The sequence below is a fragment of the Vombatus ursinus genome, unplaced genomic scaffold (assembly GCF_900497805.2).
Source record: "Vombatus ursinus unplaced genomic scaffold, bare-nosed wombat genome assembly UNPS02004184.1, whole genome shotgun sequence".
Classification (NCBI taxonomy): Eukaryota; Metazoa; Chordata; class Mammalia; order Diprotodontia; family Vombatidae; genus Vombatus; species Vombatus ursinus.
Window position 1 is genome coordinate 420,704 of NW_020943962.1, and position 19,987 is coordinate 440,690.

At 45.2% G+C, this 19,987-nt stretch overlaps 1 protein-coding gene across 1 annotated transcript in view; it reads left to right on the forward strand.

Moving 5' to 3' along the window:
• LOC114053852 (tudor domain-containing protein 15-like) overlaps window positions 1-12,134 on the forward strand; it is a 28,273-nt gene extending 16,139 nt beyond the window's left edge. Inside the window, exons 7-8 of the mRNA XM_027876967.1 lie at window positions 8,456-8,569; window positions 12,059-12,134. Coding sequence (XP_027732768.1) covers window positions 8,456-8,569; window positions 12,059-12,126 — 182 coding nt within the window. The 3' untranslated portion in view covers window positions 12,127-12,134. The remainder of the gene's footprint in view (window positions 1-8,455; window positions 8,570-12,058) is intronic.
• Window positions 12,135-19,987: the final 7,853 nt, after the last annotated feature.

The window sequence follows — 19,987 nt, forward strand, 5'->3', positions numbered from 1 at the left end:
ATGTGGAGTTTGAAATGTCTGCTGGACGTCCAGTTGGAGGTGTCCGAGTTCTAAGCAATAATTCTGTCTTGTATCTGTGCTTCTGTATCTTGTTTTTCACTTTGCCCCTTAGTTCCTAAGGTCTTGGTGTGGAAGATTTCCTCAAATCCAGATAGTCTGAGGGGGCATGTGCAGCCTTGAGTTTGTATGGGAGCTCAGGGTTAGAGAGCTTCTTGGTCCCCTGACTGGTCATTCAGATGCAGTGTGTTACAAGAATGGAGATACTTGTATAAAGCCAAGAGCTAAATGCGGGGCGGGTGGGGGGGGGCGTAGTTTAATCCCAGGATTGATATGAACAGTTTGACCTGCAATGGTCTGAAGTACCATGACCCACTGTGCTGGCATGGAACATTAGATGGGCATAATTAAGCCAAAGTAGGTGTTTAAAGCATTTTTAGGTTATACAATTTTTAAAGTAACCAAAATATATTCTTGGTATCACATTACTTTATAAAAGTAAACAAAAAGCTATCTAAAAAGCTTAGTAATCATGATGGAGATTACACATTAAATGTGAAACTGATGAGGGTGTGTCAGTATAGAACATCCAATAGGGAACTCGGGTTCTTGGGGTAACCCTGTGGGTCTGCACTTCGGAGGCCCCTTGCCACTCTTCATCAGCCAGGAGACTTTGCCAAGGAGCGTGCTCAAATTCAAACAGTCCACGGAAGCTGCGTCCCGCAGGTGCCCAGTGACCGTGGGAGGTCCGGTCTGCCTTGGAGGACGTTGATGGAGAAGCACACGAGGCAGAGGCAGCTAGCTCGCCACTCCTGCGGAGGCCTGGGGCCTTGGAAGGCTTTTGGCTCGTGGAGTTTGCCGAGGACTCCTGCTGTCTCCCTGGCCGGCCAGCCCCGCTCCCTGCAGCTGCTCCTCAGACCAAGTCTCTGTCCTGTTTGTCTCACGTGTGTGTCTCCTGCTTATCAGGGAGCTCCCCTTCGAAGGAAAGATAGAAGACTTGGATCTCCCCATTTTGGAACTTCTGAATGGGGGGAGGAAGAGAAGAGCAGGAGCCTGACTCTTTGGGGCCCTGTGCTTTGCCTCCTTGCCGCAGAGAATTTCTCACTCATCAGTCGCATGAATGCTTCATCAATACCTCGTGTTACGTTTTAGGACTTCTGCCCTCCCTTCCCCTTAGATGTGAAAAAAGGAGTAGATGGGCTGTGGTCATTGTTCTGTGCTCACCTCAACGACAGCGTCTTCGTCCTAGGCACCAGGTAACTCCGTCTTTGTGCCCTTCCTATTTCTTGCGTTTCACAGGGTCTCCATGAAACAGTGGAAGCATGAAATAACCCTGGGGTGAGTTGGGACTTAATGTTGTATCAGCTGGTTCTTTTATATGTATGGAGTGAAGAATTGGATGGCTATCCCTCAAAACCCAGCATCCCGCCACTTTGGGGAAATGCCCTTGCGTACAGGAGATTTGTAGCATAGGGCAAGTTTGGGTTTTTGTAAAGTGACTTCATTTTTAGGCTTGGAATCCTTGGCATCCAGTTCAAAAAAAGAGTTCTATAAGATGTGAGAGAGGCTGTGTTCCATTACTGCCTGTGCCTTGACCTCTGACATAATGTGGTGGCAGGACCTTGGGCAGCTTATGGGATAGTTTGACGAGATGGCTCAGTGCTGCAGGCTGAAGAGGAGGTGCCTGCTGTGGTTCATGGACCTTCCTCGTCCAAGAGTCGCCCAGGTTGACAAGATCCCAGGTCTGGCCCTTGCCCCTGGAGGGAGCTTTAACTATCCTGTGAAATGCAAGAAATGAGAGGGGCCGTGGAAAAGGAGCTGCAATTGTTTGGTTTCGTTGAATGATTCTGTTTATCCAGCTTACTTTTTAGAAATTGTTTAAATTCCAGGTATTCAGAATGAGTCATGTTTGAGTTAGTGTTTTTCTGTTACTCATAGCTATTAATAAATCAATTATAGAAAATGCCAGTTACTAAAACATGGATAGCCTCCTGGACCTTGAAATAGGAAATCCCGATTTCAGATCTTGCTTCAGATACTTAATAACTGTGATCCTGGGAAAGTCACTTTACTTCTGTCTACCTCAGTTTCCTTATTTGTGGAATGGGAATAATGATAGCATCTGCATCTCAGCTTTGCTGTGACAGCAACATTTGTAAAGTGCTTTACAAATCTTAAAGCATAGTATGTGTGCCAGCCGTTATTACATCATCAGTTAGTTTGTAAAACCGGTTGAGGAACTTAGGACTGTTGAAATGTAACTTAAATCTTTGGGAATATCTTTTTTTCCATGGCATTATGGGCACATGAGAATTACTCACATTGATAAAGCACCTTAAGATTTACAAAGCATTGGCCTTGCATTTACCTGATGAAGTAAGTAATCCACAAATGATTTCCGTTGTTTTGAATGGAGATTAAATGCGATTGTGTCACTGTGTTAACTTGTTAGCAGACTGTATGTTATTTATTTTGGCCACTTGTGTTAACGGACACTCAACTGGATGCTGGATGGCTTAGTTGCTAATTTAAACTTTTTACAGTCATTGCCAGTTCCCAAATTTGAATCTAGGTGCCCTAGATTACTAGAGATGGAAAGAGACATCAAACTGAACCAGGAATACGGCATCCATCTCATGTCTGGTCCTCCCATTTTACAGATGAGGAGCCCGATGCCCCGAGAGCTTAAGGAAATGGCCCTGTGTGTCATAGGTAATGGTAGCTGCAATTCAGAATCAGTGCCCTGATTACAGGCCACTGTTCACTTTTTACTTTTGAAACTCAATATTTAATGATATGTTTTCCACTACTTTTTGTTTTCAGATATGGCCCTCCCTCCTCCTACCTAGTGAGACTTCGCTTTTTAACAGAAATTAAGTGGGGAGGAAGGGGGAGGGATTCATAACTGACACAGCAGTCTTATTTGATAGCAATATATATATACACACACCCCCCCACACTAGTTGAGTACTACATATTATGTATATGCATATGTATATTATGTATAGTATTCAACACCCACAATCCCCCACCTGTGTGAAGAAGACGTGCAGTAGTGCATTTTCTTAGTTTTTCTCTGAGGCCAAGCTTGGTTGTCATAATTACACCTCATTTACTTTCCCTCCCCTCTTCTTTTATTAATATTGTGGCAATTGTATATGTTGTTTACTTATTTCTGCTTACTTTGTTTTGCATCAGGTCATAAAAGTCTTTCTGTGCTTCTCTACAGATTCATCGTTTCTTGTGATTCAGTAATATTACATTAAAATCACATGCCACATTCTAAGTCATTCCCTGATCAGTGCGCATCTATAAATAGATGTAGCACGTTTGTAGCACCTTGCTTCCATACAAAGTGCTACTGGGCACATTTTGACTTACATGTGTCCTTTCTGTATCTGGCTAACACTGGGATCTCTGGCTCAAAAGGTAGGGAAATTTTAGTCCCTTTTTTCCAGCACAATTCCAAACTGCTTTCCAGAATGAATGGGCCAGTTCATAGCTTCACTGGCAAGGCTGTGAGTGCCCCTGTCTTTCACAGTCCCTGCAATATTGATTCTTTTCACCCTTTGTTACCTGTACCAATTTGTGAAGTGTGTGATGAAATCTAGAGTTCTGAGTTGCAGTTCTTTTATTATTAGTGTTTTGGGGCATTCGTTGGTATGGCTGTTAATAGTTTGCAGGTTTTCTTTTTAAAGAAATTGCTTATTATCTAATTTCAAATTGAATGACCCCGAGCTGTCTCACATTCTGCATGTCTGAAACAAATCATCGTCTTTCCCTCCAAATATGCCCTTCTTTCACACTGTGTCAAAGGACCTCATTCTTCCGGTATTCCAGGTTCAGAATCTTGAGTTATCTTCCACTCCTCGCTTTCCTTCAATCCCCATGTACATTCTCTGACCAAATCTTGCTGTTTGTTCATTGACACCTTCTCATATATGCTACCTTTTCTCTTTCCTCACGTTGACACCACCTCGGTTCAAGCCCACATCGACTCTCACTTTTATTGCATTTTACCCTCCTTTCTATTCTCTTTGCCTCCAGTCTCTGTTACAGTCCATATTCCATGGTGCTATAAAAAAATTGAGCAAAAATTTCCCTCGATCCCACCATTGAGAATGAAAGAAAAACAAAATTCTGGTTCCAAACATGTATAATCAAGCAGAACAAATTTCCACATTGACAGTATCATCTATCTATCTGTCTGTATATGTGCATATCTGTATATCTGTCTGTCTATATATCTGTCTGCATTAGGGTGGAAAAGGAAAGGAAGTTTGAGGAGAATTCTATAATTAGGATATGTGAGTAGACAGCTAGACAAACCAGGAGGAAGGGGAAGGTGGGGGAGCCGGGCGTGCCTGACTTACCAGCTCCTCTTATCTGCGCTGGTCGGAGAAAGACTATGACACAGTTGGGTACAGAAATACATCTCACTTAACAGGGAGATGAGAAATAAAAGGGAGAAGGGGGCGGGGAATTAGGCTAGATTGAGGGAGGGGTCAGTCCAGCTCCTAGGCAAAACAAGTGCCGAGCATATGCAACAATTTTTAAACACTTTTTGAGGTGCCAAAGAATGGAAATCTGAGGGGATCCCCATCGATTACTAATCAAATAATCAGCTAGCTTAACAAGTTATGGTATGTAAATGTGATGGGATACAGTTATACCATAAGAAATGATGATGGGGATGGTTCAGGGAAACCTGGGAAGACTTGTATGAACTGATTCAGAGTGAAATGAACAGAACCAGGAAAATGGTCTACACAGTGATAACAGTATTCATGTATATCCAGATGGCTTTGAAAGAACTAGAAACTCTGATCAGTGTCATGACCAAGCACAATTCCAGGGGATAAATGATGAACATACTGATGCTCCGTCACTTCAGGCGTAGTTGACTCTTTGTGATCCCATTTGGTGCTGTCTTGGCAAAGAGATGGAAGGAGTGGGCCATTTCCTCCTGCAGCTCATTGTGCGGATGAGGAAACTGAGGCAGACAGAGGTTAAGTGACTTGCCCATGGTCACACAGCTAGTAAGTTTCTGAGGCCAGATTTGAACTTGGGTCCTTCTGACTCCAAGCCCAGGGCTCTATTCAGTGAGCCACCCAGCTGTCCATCTTCTAACAGAGAAGTAAGAGACTTGGAATATAGAATGTGACCTCTGTGTGTGTATGTGTGTTTGTGTCTGTTTCTCTCTCTGTCTCTCTCACTGCCCCTCCCTGACTCTCTCCCTCTCTTTCTCTGATATTCTGTATCTGTGTATCTGTGGATGTCTCAGATATGCTCCATCTATAGATATTTGAGAAGATATTCTGTATCTATAGATATTTATGTCTTTAGGCATCTGATACATATATTGATAGCCCTCTGGTAATCTGTATCCATCCTCCTGACTTCTTATTCTGTACTCTGGGTCTCTCTAGGTCAGAAGCCCTTCCTAATACTGCTAGTTCCCTCTTTTCCACACTGTTTTGTATACCACCACCTTTAATGGTGGAGTGGATAGAGCTGGGACTGGAGTCGGGACCACTTAAGTGCAGATCTGGCCTCAGACACTAGCTATGTGACTCTGGCAAGTCACTTAAACTTTGTTGGCCTCACTCAATTTCCTCATCTGTAAAATGGGGATAACAATAGTACCTGCCTCCCGGGGTTGTTGTGAGGATCCAAAGAGATCATATTTGTGAAGCACATACCACAGCGCCTGGCACATGGTAGGTGCTATGGAAATATTGCTCTTGGTGGTATTATTATTATTCCCCTGTAAGGGAATCTTTAATCTCTTCTGTATGTGTTCTGTATGAGCCTGTTTATATGTTGTTTGCCCCATTAGAATGTAATGAGCTCCTTGAGGCAGAAGCCGTTTAAAAAAAACAAAAACAAACCAACTTTGTATCTCCGTTGTTTAGTACAGTAAGTGCCTGAAACACAGTAAGAGTCAGTGAGCATCCGTTAGGATCTACTATGTGCTAGATGCTCTGCTAAACACTGGAAATGCAAAGAAAAGGCCCCAAATGGTCTTTGTACATGAGGCACTCACACTTTTAATGGGAGAGATGCCATGAAAACAACAATGTACAAACAAGCCATGTGCAAAATAGAGTGGAAATGGTCACTCGAGGGAAGGCACTTGGGCCAGGCTTCCTGCAGAAGAGGACTTGAATGAAAACGGGCAAGCCTGGAGGTGGAGATGAGGAGGGAGAGCATGCCAGGTATGGGGTATAGCCAGGGCAGATGCCTGGAGCCAAGAAATGGCGGGTCGGGTGGTGGAATAGCCACAAGGCTGTTCACGAGATCATAGAGGCTGGGAGGCTCAACAAAAAGATTGTCTGTTTGCTCCTAGAGGTGACAGCTGCAGGAGTTGATTGAGTAGGGAGGTGACGTGACCGGACCTGCTGCTTTAGGAAAATCACTTTGACGGCTGAGTGGAGGACGGACTGGAGGGGGGAGAAGCTTGTGGCAAGCAGCACCCCCTCAGCTGTTCTAGCAGTCCATGGGTGGTGAGATGCGAGCCTGTCTCAGAGCGGGGGCAGCAGCAACAGAGGAGAGATGGGGGCTTAGGGGAGAGATGTGACTAAGGTAAAATCAGGAGGGTATGGCTAGGGATTGTTAAGTGGGGGTTGAGAGACTGAGAAATGGAGGACGACCCCTGAAATTTGGGCCCGGGTGACTGGGAGGATGGTGGTAGGAAAGTTTTGGAGGGAAAAGCATGAGTTTAGTTGGGGACGTGCTCACAGGACATCCGGTTTCCGTTCGGTATGTCCGTTTGGTAATTAGAGATGCATGGTAAGACCCTGGTCAGGAGAGAGAATTATCTGTGTAGAAATGGAAGGGAATCCATGGGTTCCCTTCTGAGCACAAAGTTGGAGAGAGCTCATCCGAATGAGCGGCCAGTAGGTGTGCACGACCTGGGACGTGAGAGTCATTTGCTGGGCTGTGGGTTTGGTCAAAAGAAGTAAATGCAGGAGTAGTCCTGGCTCTTGGGATGTCCTTAGTGTGTCTAGTTGAGGAGAGGAGATGGAAGAAGAGAAAGTAGACCTTCCAGAGAGATGACGCGCGGTAGGTGTAAAGACGGCTGTGACGAGGAGCGCTCGCGGGCTAACGAGAGAGGAGTTTGGGCCGTGGCCGTTGTTTGGTTCCCGGATTTTGTCTGGCTGAGGAGGGTTAGGGTTTGTGAGTGGGGAAGTGCGTCCCCCGGCGAGTGAGGACCGAGAAGTGTGTTCATGCAGTGATCTGGGGCTTGGAACTGGGGCTGAAAGCACTAACAGCTGGGGAGATCAGGGAAATTTTTTGCAGACGGTAGTCCCTGAATGGAACCCTGAATGAGTCAGGGGATTCAGGATACCAAGGCAAGGAGAGAGGTCATCCCAGGCGTGTGGACCAGCTTTGCAGTGTCAGGGAGGAAAGAGGTGGGGTGTTGTGAAGTAAGCAGGGACTGGCGTTGGGGGCACCAAAGTCAGATCAGTCAGCGAAGGCGGGCTGGGCCCGGCTGGGCTGCAGGGGCTTTGCCAGCGCCAACGAGCTTCTTGGATTGGTGAGCCTTTGGGATGATGACGTAGGCAGTGATGGGGAGGGGAGAGACTGGGGGCGGAGACAAGTTAAGGGAGAACTGAGTAGCTCCTGCATGTAGGCGATCCCTTTGTCAGGGCAGAGGAGACATGGGAGAGATGTGGAAGGGACCTTGGTGGCATTTGGTAACTGATCAGCCCTGGACGTTGTGACAGAGGGCCTGCCTGAGGGTGGGGCCAAGGCTATTTTAAATGAGTGTAAGGAAGGTCTTTTTTTTCTGTAAGGTTATGGGGAGCCCGTGAAAGCTTTTGAGCAGCTGCGTCAGGCAGCTCCTCTCAATGATTTTTGTGAGGAAATTGTAGGAGTGTCACTGTTTACGTTGTCATGGGCCAACATCAAAGTGGAAATGTCTTCTGGTCTCTTAGACACGGCAGTCTGTCAGTGACTCAGGGAGCAGGGTCCTGGCTGCACACATCGCTTTAGGAGTCGTCTCAGAAACAATTCTGGCCGTAATTTTTCAAAATTGTCGGTTTGAACTTAGCAAGCTTCGAAATGAGGAAAAATCAAGTTATTTGGGTAAATGCTACTGTATAACTTAAGAATGATTTCACCTTGATTCGTGTTTTTAAGAAAGGATTTGTATAGTTTAAGAACGATGTATTTCTAAGTATATCATCAGTTTTAGTTCAGTGAATTCATTCCTTTGTGAAAATAGATGAAAAAAAAAGAAAACAGATGAAAAACAATCGGCCTTTAATTGCAGCAAATGGGGCTAAACGTGGTGGATTCCTGGCCCCCCACGCCCAGTGGTAATCATGTTAGCATTTGAGTAGCAAGATCCCCTGGACTGAAGAATCTTTGGCTCTTCATAAAATGGATGGTAATTAAGCCAGTGGTGCATTAACCCTAGCAAGCCCAGAGCTGGTGTTTTCTTGTTTTTCAGAGGAGGGAGGTGAGAACTGGGGTCATTTATGTGTCAGTTTGCCAACCGCTGTTCAGAAGGAACCCAGTTCTGGAAGCCTTGAGGCACATGGCGGATCCACAGTGTGCGGCGATGGTAAGTACCTGAAAACGGCCTGAAGGACAGCAGATTTGCCAAATTTTCTGTTCCTCTCCTCTCCAGAAATCTTCCCGTAGAGATTCGGTTCGTCCGATTCGGCAAATATTTATCACGTGCCGATCACGAACAGAGCATCGTGTTCGGTTGGGGGTAGATGATGCGTTTTGGTGTAAGGCATTGTTACTCGTGCTGTGGAAAGGGGATGGGACACACGCAAATGAGCCTGATACAGAACAAGTGCAAAGATGCATGAGAGAAGGCCAAACAAAGCTGGCTTTGATGAGGTGACAGGTCTGGGAGGGTTAAAGCCCTTTCTGCTGGTGTGGAGGGAGTCATGGGAGACTTCGGAGTGCCCACTGAGTCTTTGAGTAGGATATCAAAGGAGGATCGGGTGTTCTGTAGCCTGAGGAGAGGAAGGCCATCCGAGCACAGGGAGCAGCCTCAAACGGTGGTTTGCGGGTGAGAACGTGGGGTGTGGACCAGCTATGTGTGACGCTGAGCTGTGGGGCGCTGTAGACAGAAGGGATGGAGCTTAGACTTGGTTGGGGAGGCGAGGAGGCCAGTGTGGAGGGGGCGTGAGAAGCAGCAGTGGTACGGGGTTCTGAACATGTAGCTGGCATCGAGGGGGAAGGGCTTGTCTCTGCCTTCGTGCAGTCTCCACCCTTCCCCCTCCCTGCAAGTGCCTTTGATGATTCCATTCTGTCTCGTCTTCATCTTCTTGACCTTGGAGTCACTCTCCTTTTCCAGTCTTCAGTTTTTCCCTCCTTACTGTGTCTTTCCATGCTGTCTACAAGCATGCGTAAGTCTCCTCCATCCTTAAAAACCTCCTGCAGACCCTTGTGGTTCACTCAGTCTGTCCATCTCCTCCCATCTCCCCATCTCTCCTTAAGCCAGACTCTGTGGAGAGCTCTCTGTGTTTCTTGACTGCATTTCTTCACCTCTTGCTCCACACCTTGTGTATTCTAGGTACCAGCATAGTTACTCAACTGAGTGACTGTGCAGAGTTAATAGCTGGATCTGATGACCTCTTCTCTTGCTCTGTCTACCCCTCTGACCACCCTCCTTCCCTCCTGGATGCTTGTCCCTCCTTGGTTTCCATGACGCCGGTCTTCCTTGGGTGTCCAGCCCATACGATCTCGTCTTTCCTGCTGATTCATCCGTGTGGTTATCCCTAGCCTCTTTCCGGGGCCCTATCTCTATGACTTCCTCTCTACCCGTGGCTTTATTTATCCTCAGGTCGACATAGCTAGCTTTTCTCTTTCCAGAGCTCCCATCTTGGGGCACCGGTTGCCAGTTGGGATTTTTCAACTTCACTGTGTTCCAAGCAATGTATTGTTTTTGTCAGGGATACCATTTTTCATCCAGTTTCCCAGACTCATGAGTATGGTGTTTTTTTTTTTTTTTCACTTTTCCTTCTCCCATGGTTCTTGCCAGTTGTGGAATCTTGTCTCCATCTGACCCCTTCCTTCTGCTCACACTGCTGTCCTCCTGGTCACCCCCATCCCCTCCTACCTGAATGGTTACAGGCTCCTCCCAAGGGGTCTTCATGCTGTACAGGCTGTCTGCCATACAGCTGCCATATGTTTCCCAAAGCACAGAGCTTTATGTCACTCTTCTGCTAATAAGCTGCAAGTGTTCTTCATTGTCTCCAGGATCACATGCAAACTTTGCTGGTTGGTATTTTTTAGTCTCTTCCCCCTTCTTTTCCTTCCTTATCACTCACTTCCTGACTCCCTCACCTCTGAGGGTGGTTTTCTTGGGGGCCACATCTTACTGTGTCAACCTCCTCCCACGCTGGGTAATTTATGGTTCACCAGCCTAGTTCTCTGCCCCAAGTGACTTTTGGGGAGACAGAACTGCCCCCAGGTGGATGTCACATTCTGAGCTGGGGAAAAGACTAAATACAAATAACTACAAAGTTGGTAAATAGAAGGTGGGCTTCATGCAGAAGGTGGGTCGTGAGCTGAATCTGAAGGAAGAGAGGGGCTCCGAGGCAGACGTGAAGAGAGGAGAGCATTCCAGGCCAAGGCACAGAGGCGTGCAGACAGAAGGCCGTGACTAGGGCACCAAGTGAGGGACAGGGGAATGTCCAGTGAGGCAGAAAACATAGGGTGAGCCCAGGTAGAAGAGGGCTCGAAAAGCCAATCCTAGGGGTTCCTGTTGTATCCTAGAGGCAGTGAGGAGCCATAATCAGAAGGACCTCTGAGGAAATCACTTTGGCAGCACAGTGAGAAGTAGGATGGTCTGGAGTGGTGAGAGATTTGAGGCAGGGAGGCCAGTGAGGAGCCTCTTGTATCTAGGGGACAGGGGATGAAGACCTGAACTAAGGAAGAGAGGGAGGAAAGAAAGAGGGAGAGAAGAGAGGAGGAAGGAGAGGAAGACAGAAAAGATGAGGTTTGGCAACTGGTGCCATGGGATGGGGGGGGGGGAGGAATCGAGGATAATGCCGAGGATTGGTGGTGCCTTTGACAGAAACTGAAGAGTTTGGTGGTGAGGATAACGAGTTCCATTTTGAACATGTTGAGTTTGAAATGTCTCTGGGACATTGAGTATGAAATGTCCAATAAGCAATTGGTGATGGGGGCTTGAAGCCCAGAGGAGTCTGAGCCTGGCCATGTAGACCTGGGAGTCCTCTCCATAGACATAATGGCTAAACCCATGGGAGCCGAGGCCCCCGAGGGAGAAGAGAAGAGGTTCTAGGACAGAACCTTGGGGAACATCCAAGTTAGGGCATGATATGGATAATGAGCCAGCAGATAGGAGAACGAGGAGAGGGTGGTGTCATGACCCTCTGAGGCGGGGGAGGAAGGGAAGAATGTTTAGGAGGAGAAGGGTGTTCAGATTCTGTAAAGAGAGAAAGACCATCAGGTATGTGAGATTCAGGATGGTAGGGACAGGTGAAGGTTTGTTAAGGATGATGTTTGAAAGTAAGCAGAGGTAGAGGATTTAGGGAGGGGGATGATGGAGGATTCAGTTTGCTGGAGGAGGGGTAGGCCTAGGCCACATTTCTGTCGGAGACTGTGGCGAGAGTGCCCGATGATGGAAAAGGGGTTTGGAGATGAAGAGAATGGGAGAGGAGGGAAACACGATAAATACTTGATAAGACTCTAGTTGGAGGAGAAAGCGAAGTCTCATGGGTATTTGAAGCAGGTGGAAAATTAATGTAGGTATGCTCGGTGTTAGCTGGGTAAAGCTATCTGAAGAGAGCCTTGAGTGGCAGAGCCAGATTGAGTATCCCCAAATCTACTTTATTGGGGTTGATGATTGTTCACATTTTAATGACTAAAAGTTGGAAAATAACATCCAGAAATGACAATGACCGAGTACTAAAAACCATCCCTTAAAAGTTCATATGGGTCTGTTGGGATTGTTGCTATCTCTTAGCTTTGCAGAGCTGCGTATGTTTGGGGTGAAAGTGGTCCTTTTAGGCCACAGTATTTGTCGTTTTTTATTAAAATATCAAATAATCCTTGTTTCTCTCCTTAGCTATTGAAGATTCCAACGATTTTCTTCAGTTAGGTGATGGACAGCTGAAGAGGAACCTCATTTCATAAGGATGGTTTGCTTTCCTATCCATCTGGGAAGTTTTGGTTTTGTTTTTTATTTTTTACTATAAAATGTGGTCTGAATTATTTTGGTTAAACTTTTAAATTAATGTTGAAATGAAAAGATCTGAAGTATTCACAACTTGGCGTTTTTACCTAAACTTGATCACAGTCCCAGTTTCAGTAGCTGTTTTAATTTGTCTTACGTCTTTCTCAGGGGGATGTATTAGGATTTTTGCCAATGGTAGAAATAGACACACTTTGAAAAGGGTATATTTTGCTAAGTTTCTGTACATTAGCATTAGAGAATTGATTTTTTTTCTTGTTTTAGAGAAAAATTTAAATTGGTTTAAAGCTTGTGTAAACACAATGATACACCTAAAATAAAATTTTTCTTCTGTAAGTCCTTGTCAACTTTAAATGTAGCAAGTTTTATTGAAGTAACAATTGCTGGAAGACAGATGATAGGTTCAGATTTAAGTGGGGCATGAGGAGAGCGACTTCAAGGCAGCCGGAAGCACATGGCACGCATCAGACTGGCTTCAGTTTTTCATTGGATTTGTCTTTTTTTATATGTATTGTTTAGGTTTTTTTTTTTTTTTTTGAGCGAGGCAGTGGGGTTAAGTGACTTGCCCAAGGTCACACAGCTAGTAAGTGTTAAGTGTCTGAGGCCACATTTGAACTCAGGTCCTCCTGACTCCAGGGCCGGTGCTGTATCCACTGCGCTACCTAGCTGCCCTGGATTTGTCTTTTTTAATTGAATAATTTTTTGTTGTGATAGATTTTGGTTGCTTTGCATGGTTCTGATCCATATCAAGGGAAAATCTCAAAAGATTATTTTTAAAAAATCACTTGACCTTTTAAATGCTTTTTAGGTATTGGGACTTTGGGGCAGCTAGGTGGGGTAGTAGATAGAGCTTCTTGCCTGGAGTCAGGAGGACCTGAGTTTTAATCCAGCCATAGACGCTGACTAGCTGTGTGACCCTGGGCAAGTCACTTAACCCTATTTGCCTCAGTTTCCTCATCTGCAAAATGAGCTGGAGAAGGAAATGGCAAACTGCTCCAGTGTCTCTGCCAAAAAAACCCCACATGGGGTCATGGAGAGTTGGACAAAACTGAACTTAACAACAAAAAATTGAAACTTGGCTCTGATGCGTTAGGAGCCGCTTCAGATATTCTGGCCAGTCTGCTAGCAGGGAGCCCAGTGAGAGCGCCAGGGCTCTAGAGGGGAGAATCCGAAAGAAGAGTACTGGGGAGGACTGGTTTTGTGCAAAATAATTACAGTGAAAAATCCCTCGAGTTCATAATGTATCTAGAGCCTTTCCCACCCACCCTGTCCCTTTTAACTTGCCTTTTGAACAGAAACTGCACCAAGTATCGCTAGATTCTGTCTCATTTCTCAACTCTTCTAGATGAAGGTTCTCCTGCTCCTTGTCACAGATTGTTCCCTGCAGATTGCCTTAATATGTTCAGATATTTGATTGGCTTTGGTATGTGTTATAAGTTTTAAAAATATAAGAATGTGTTTTAAGTTGTTTTAAAAAAATTTAAAAAACTATTCTTTTTGTTTTGAAAGTTACACAAGAAGTTTTGCTTTGTGCTCTTTGGAAGTGCCTCTGGAACTTTTATGTTACTTTTTTTCTGCCATCATGGTTCATGTAAATTGCATGAAGTGTAGAAGGTAGCTCCAGAAAACCAGTTAGAGCTTTGTCTCCCTAAACCGTCAGTGCAGACTTGGCAAATGTCCACTTTGTGTCTGTTTGGACGCAGGCTGATTTAAAGATGTTGTGCATTTGTGCTTTAAAATTTAAATGGTGAGACAAGCCGTCTTTTGGACCCGAGATTGGTCAGCCCTGGGTCTTAATTTTAGTTGCTTAAAGGTTTCTCCCCCCGTTTTTGAGGCAGATTCGGTCACTAGAGAACTTTGTGATTGCCAAGTTTATGTGTGAAGGATTTGTAAATGTAAGTCCCGTTTGCGTTGCCACCAGAATTATTGGCATTTAGTTTTTAAGAATTCGTATTGTGTTTTTGTTTAACAACTTCAATGGCACTGGAATTCTTTGGTGAAAAATGGCAGGTTCATTAAAAAAATCATTGTAATGTTTGGTTTCTATAATGTAGCATCTAATAGGCATCTATATTAAAGCATTTAAATTACATACAACTTGAGTCTGACTTTTTTGTTTAGGTTCTTTCTTTGCAGTGAAATGTGTTGAATTGGACTGAAATACTCGATTCACTTTTAAACTGATTTCAACTAAGTATTATAAGCTATTTTCCTAAATAAATCCTTGCTCTAGTTTTCCCATCGCTGTTAGTAGGACCATTGCTGTTGTACAGTGACTCCGTGCCACACGTGTACCACCTCCAGGGCCAAGAATTCCAGAATCCTTTCATCCAACCATAATCCATTAGCTTTTCACCTCTCCTTGTACCTTCCCATTGTCTGCACTGCGAGCGCCAATTCCTTGACCCTTTAGTGCTCTCCGACGCCTTCTCCCATGTGCTAGCAGCTCTCTCCTCTTCTCTCCATCTTGAAACCTTGGTGAAACAAGGCTCCTCTATGCTGCCCTCCTCTGTTGAATCCTTAACACCCTTTTCATATTTCCAGCTGTGCCTGGCCAAGCTGCAGCCTTGGGTCCTTCTCACTGTTTGTTGCCTTTGTTTTTGTTTTTGTCTTTTTTTTTTGGCTAGGCAGTAGGGTTAAGTGACTTGCCCAGGGTCACACAGCTAGTGTCAAGTGTCTGAGGCCAAATTTGAACTCGGGTCCTCCTGACTCCAGGGCCGTGCTCTGTCCACTACACCACGTAGCTGCCCACGTTTGTTGCTTTTGCGCCTGCACACACATGTGCTGCTAAACAAAGCTGGGGAAGATCATGCCAAATTTGACCGTGTCCATTATCAATGTGTTACCACGATCTCGGCTGGGCTCACTGCTGTCAGGAAGTCCCGTTCTGCCTCCCTTATTGGCCCACTGCCCCACTCTCTGCTGTGGCTCTTCCAGACCCATGGCTTCCCCTCCCGCAGATGAGAACCTTGACTTATGTAGAAAAAAATGGGGGCTATTTTCTGTGAGCTTCCTCTTCTCCCATCATTCCGGTGCTTTCTGCCCCTGTCTCCCATGATGAAATGCCTTCCTCCTTACCAAGGCAGACCCCTCTATCTGCTCAAGAGATCCCATTCCATCCCATCTCCTCCAACAGATTGCTTCCTCTGTCGTTGCCAATCTTATTTTCAGTCTCTCCCTCTGTACTGGCTCCTTCCCTGCTACCTACAGACATGCCCATGTCTCTCCTGTCCTCAAAAAACCCTCACTGGATCCTTCTAACCCCGCTAGCTATCCTACTATATCTCTTCTCCCCCTTTTCGCTAAACCTCTCCCAAAGTCTGCCTCCACTTTTTCTCCTCTCACTCGCTTAACCCCTGACAGCCTAGCTTCTGACTTTATCATTCCACCAAAACTGCCCTCTCCAAACTTACCAGTGATCTTTTAGTTGCCAAAGCCAATGGCTTTTTTCTCCATCCTCATTCTCCTCATCCTCTCTGCAGCTTCTGACACTGTTGGTCACTCTCTGCTGGAAACTGTCTTCTCTCTGGGTTTTTTGGGGCCGTCTCTCTCCTGGTTCTCCTACCTCTCTGCTCCTTCTCTGTCTCCTCTGCTGGGTCCTCCTCCAGATTGCACCCTCTGCCCTTAGGTGTCCCTCAGGGTCCTGTCCTGGGCCCTCTTCTCCCTCTAGACTAATTCATTTGGGGATCTCATCAGCTTCCATGGGTTTAATGACCATCTCAATGCTGATGATTCTCAGATCTACCTTTCTTGCCCCAGTCTCTGCTGACTTCCAATCTCGTGTTTGCAAATGCCTCTCGGATATCTCAAACCGGATGTCTAGTAGCCATCTTAGACTCAACACGTCCAAAACAGAACTCCTGATTTTTCCTTCTAAAACCTCCGCACTCCTCCCTTCCCTATTATTGTAGAAGGCAACACCGCCCTCCCAGTCCCTTGGGCTCCTAACCTACGAGTTGCCTGGAATCCTCACTTTTCACCTCCGTAACCAGCTGTTGTTGAGACATGTTGGTTTCTTTGTTGAACCATCTCTTCCACATGCCCCCTTCTCTCCTCTGACCCTGGTGCAGGCCCTCATCACTTCACGCCTGGACTATTACAGTAGCTGCTAGGAGGTCTGCTTGCTTCAAGTCTCCAATCCATCCTCCATTCAGCCTCTGAAGCGTCTTTCCTAAAATGCCAGTCTGACCGTGTCACCCCCTACTCGATAAACTCCATTATCTGCATATTGCCCCCGAGATCAAAATGCTCCGGCATTCAAACCCTTTCGTATCTGGCTCCATCTTCCCTTTCCAGTCTTCTTACACCTTGCTCTCCAGCACATACTCTTCGATCCAGTGCCCTCCTAGCTTCTTCTGTGTATTGATTTTTCCTTTTATGCCTCATCTGTATGACATAATTATTCCTTTTTATCTCTCTACAGTTCTGTTTCTTTTAGAATCACCCCATCATACTCAGCTCAACCCAAGCCTTTCTTTACAACTACACAAATAATGATGACAATCATAAGAGTACTGCTAATATTTTCACTTTCAATATACGAAGTAAACAATTTGACCTTATTGAGATCTTTAATGTTTACCTTATATCTCTCCTGGATGTTATATGTCAAATTTCCCCTAAGTTCTGGGGTTTTTGTCACAAGTCTTTCAGTTCATTAAATGTCCATTTTTTTTCATTCAGGATTATACTTAACTTTGCTGGCAAGTTACTCTTGGTTGTAATCCCAGCTCTTTTGCTCTGTGGAATATAGTATGCTAAGACCTACAGGCCTTCAACAGAGTTGCTTCTAGGTCTTGTATAATCCTTATTGTAGCTCCATAATATTTAAATTTTTTTTTTCTTGTTGCCTCCAATGTTTTCTTCTTAACCTGGGGGCTATGAAACTTAGCTGTGATATTCCTGTAAGTGTTCCTCCTGGGATCTCTTTCAGGTGGCAATCAGTGGATTTTTCTATTTCTGTTTTGCCTTCTTGTTCTAGAACTTGCAGGCAATTTTCCTTGATAATTTCTTGTAATATAGTATCAAGATTTTTTTATCATAATTTTCAAGCGGTCCGACTATTCTTGTTATTTATCCTTGATCTGTTCTCCAGATCAGTTGTTTTTCTGATGAGATATTTGATTCTTTTGATTTTGTTTTATTATTTGTTTGTGTCTCGTTTGCTTCCCTTTGCCCAGTTCTGTCTGTCAAGGAATTATTTTTTTCCTTAAGTTTTTGATTCTCTATTTCCAGGTGGTTGACTTTTCATGATTTTCTTGGTTTACTCTTATTTTTTTTCCTAATTTTTCCTCAATCACTCTTACTTGATTTCTTTTTTTTTTTTTTTTTGGTGAGGCAATCGGGGTTAAATGACTTGCCCAGAGTCACACAGCTAGTAAATGCCAAATGTCTGAGGCTGGATTTGAACCCAGGTCCTCCTGACTCCAAAGCTGGAGCTCTATCTACTATGCCACCTAGCTGCCCCTCTTATTTGATTTTTAAAGTCCTTTTTTAAGTTCTTCCAAGAAATCTCTTTGTGCGTGGGACCGTTAGTTTCTCATTGACAAAGGAACTTTTTTTAGCTTCATTATCTTCCTCTGAATATGAACCCAGATCTTCTGTATCCCCATAATAGCTATCTATGGTTGGATTCTTTCTCCTTTGCTTGCTCTTTTTTGGGGGGAAGGTTATTTTGTTTTTAGCAGCTATTAGTGTAATCAAGTTGTAGTCCCGAGGTATGGGGGATGATGCCCCAAGCCCTCAGGTCCTTCTTACTGTTATTTCCTGAGCTCTGCTTCGTGGCCCAGATTTGGGCTCTCTTCTCCACTCCTAAGCCACGTAGGGCCCTCAGCCACAGTCCCACAAATGATCTTACTCCCTGCAGTCCCTCTGATGGCTGCAAACTACTGCTGTCCTTTCTCCCCTGTTGCTGAAACAAGGGACACGGCTCTCCTGCAAGTGGCCACAGTCAGCAAGGTCCCGGCCCCTCATGACTGCACTCACCAGATGTGTGCTAGCTCCTTCTCCCCTTCCTTCGCCCAACCCAGGATGCTGACCCATGTCAGCATGGCTGTATGTGCCATCCTTCGACAGTGGAAGTCCTTTCACCTTCTCCTGCTCAGCCATCAGACCCCCACGCTGTCTGTGAGACGAAAGTTTCTAAGGCTGAGGCTGCGTCTCTACCGTGCCCAGGCTGAGCCTCCTCCCCTAGAAGTCAGGTCTTTGCTGAGGTCTTCTCAAAATGTCTTAGGACACTGCTTTACCCCGTGTTTGTTTCTGCTGCTCTGAGGTGAGGTTCTGTCTTTTTTTTATGGAGGAAATTTGAAGAGCCAAAAGTTTTCTGACCTACTGTGCTGTCTTCCAAGAATTCTTTCCCTCCATAAGTCTTTGAGAGTTGGCATGGCCCCCAGATTCATTTATCCTCTGACCATTCTGATGCTGAGGTCAGCCTCTCTGAACTCCACTGTAGTGGTCCTCAGACAGTGGTCAGATAGGCTGTCATTGGGTCTTGCTAATGTGGTAAAGCTTGCCTGTACTCACCTGTCATGTGTAGTTCAATTAGGTGAATATTCATAAAGTGCCTTTTGTATCCAGGACACTTTCCTGAATACCTTTAACCTCTAAATCTCTGCTTAGTGACATGCTAAGTTGTTGCTTACTATGGTATTTATTATGGCAAACGCTTGACTGTCAGTCTTCCTCAGGGACCTGATCACTGAGTAACCAGTGTCCTTTTGGAGAACTGAAGATTTTATCTTGCTAAGCACCAGACTTAAATGTCTTTCTAAAATGTATGAATACTGAGTTCTTAGGAATGCTAGGAAAAACTGACTCATTGCAGCAAATGTTTTTTTGGTGGCGAAGTTGAACTGGCTGTTGTCCTCCAGAAGAGAGTTCCTGAAATCTGTGCTCACACACCACAACTTCTACTCAGTCCTACCTGAGCCCCCCCAGGGAGAGGGTCTTTGCCAAGGGCTTAGCTTCATAGCAACCTTCAGAAATGTGGACACACACGGCAGTTTGGATTGCTGGACAGACCTTCACGTTGGCCATTCATGGATTTGTGAAATACAGAAGTGTGCAGAATATATGGAAACATGACCACTTTTGCAGGCATTACTTTTTTTTTACACAGTTACAATTTCTCAGTGATGTTTACTGACCTCTAGTGGCATTAAGGTTTGTGCTGTATTATTGACACATTTATTTTCCACCTCTACCTTTTTAAAGTATGTTTTGTTATTAGCCTTTAAAATTAAAAAAAAACCTGATTATCCTTGTATTAGATAGATTTGTACCTAATACAGATATTTTGCAGGTGCTACTCTATCAAGGCTTCTCTCACGTTCCTCTAGGCACTGACTACCTGTCTGCTCTTTCTCTTTCTCCTTTGCTGGATCTTCTGACCACAGGTGTCCTTCAGGGTTCTGTCTTGGGCCCTCTGCCCTCTATCATACTTCCCTTGGGGATCTCATCAACTCCATAGATTTATGACCGCCTCTGTGCGGGTGATTCTCAGAGCTACCTTTCCTGCCCCAATCTGTCTGCTGATCTCCAGTGTTTCATGTTCTATTGCCCTTCTGAATCTCAACTGAATGTCTTGTAGACATCTTAAAGTCCGTATGTCCAAAACAACTCATGATCTTTTCTCCTAAACCCTCCCCCCACCCCACACACCTTCCCTGTTTCAGTAGAGGGCAACACCCTCTTCCTGGTGCCTGAGGCTCCCAAGCTAAGAGTCATCCTGGGCTCCTTAACATTTTTACCCCCCATGTCTAAGCTGTGTCAAGGCCTATAGAATCTGGCTTTGTAACATGGCCA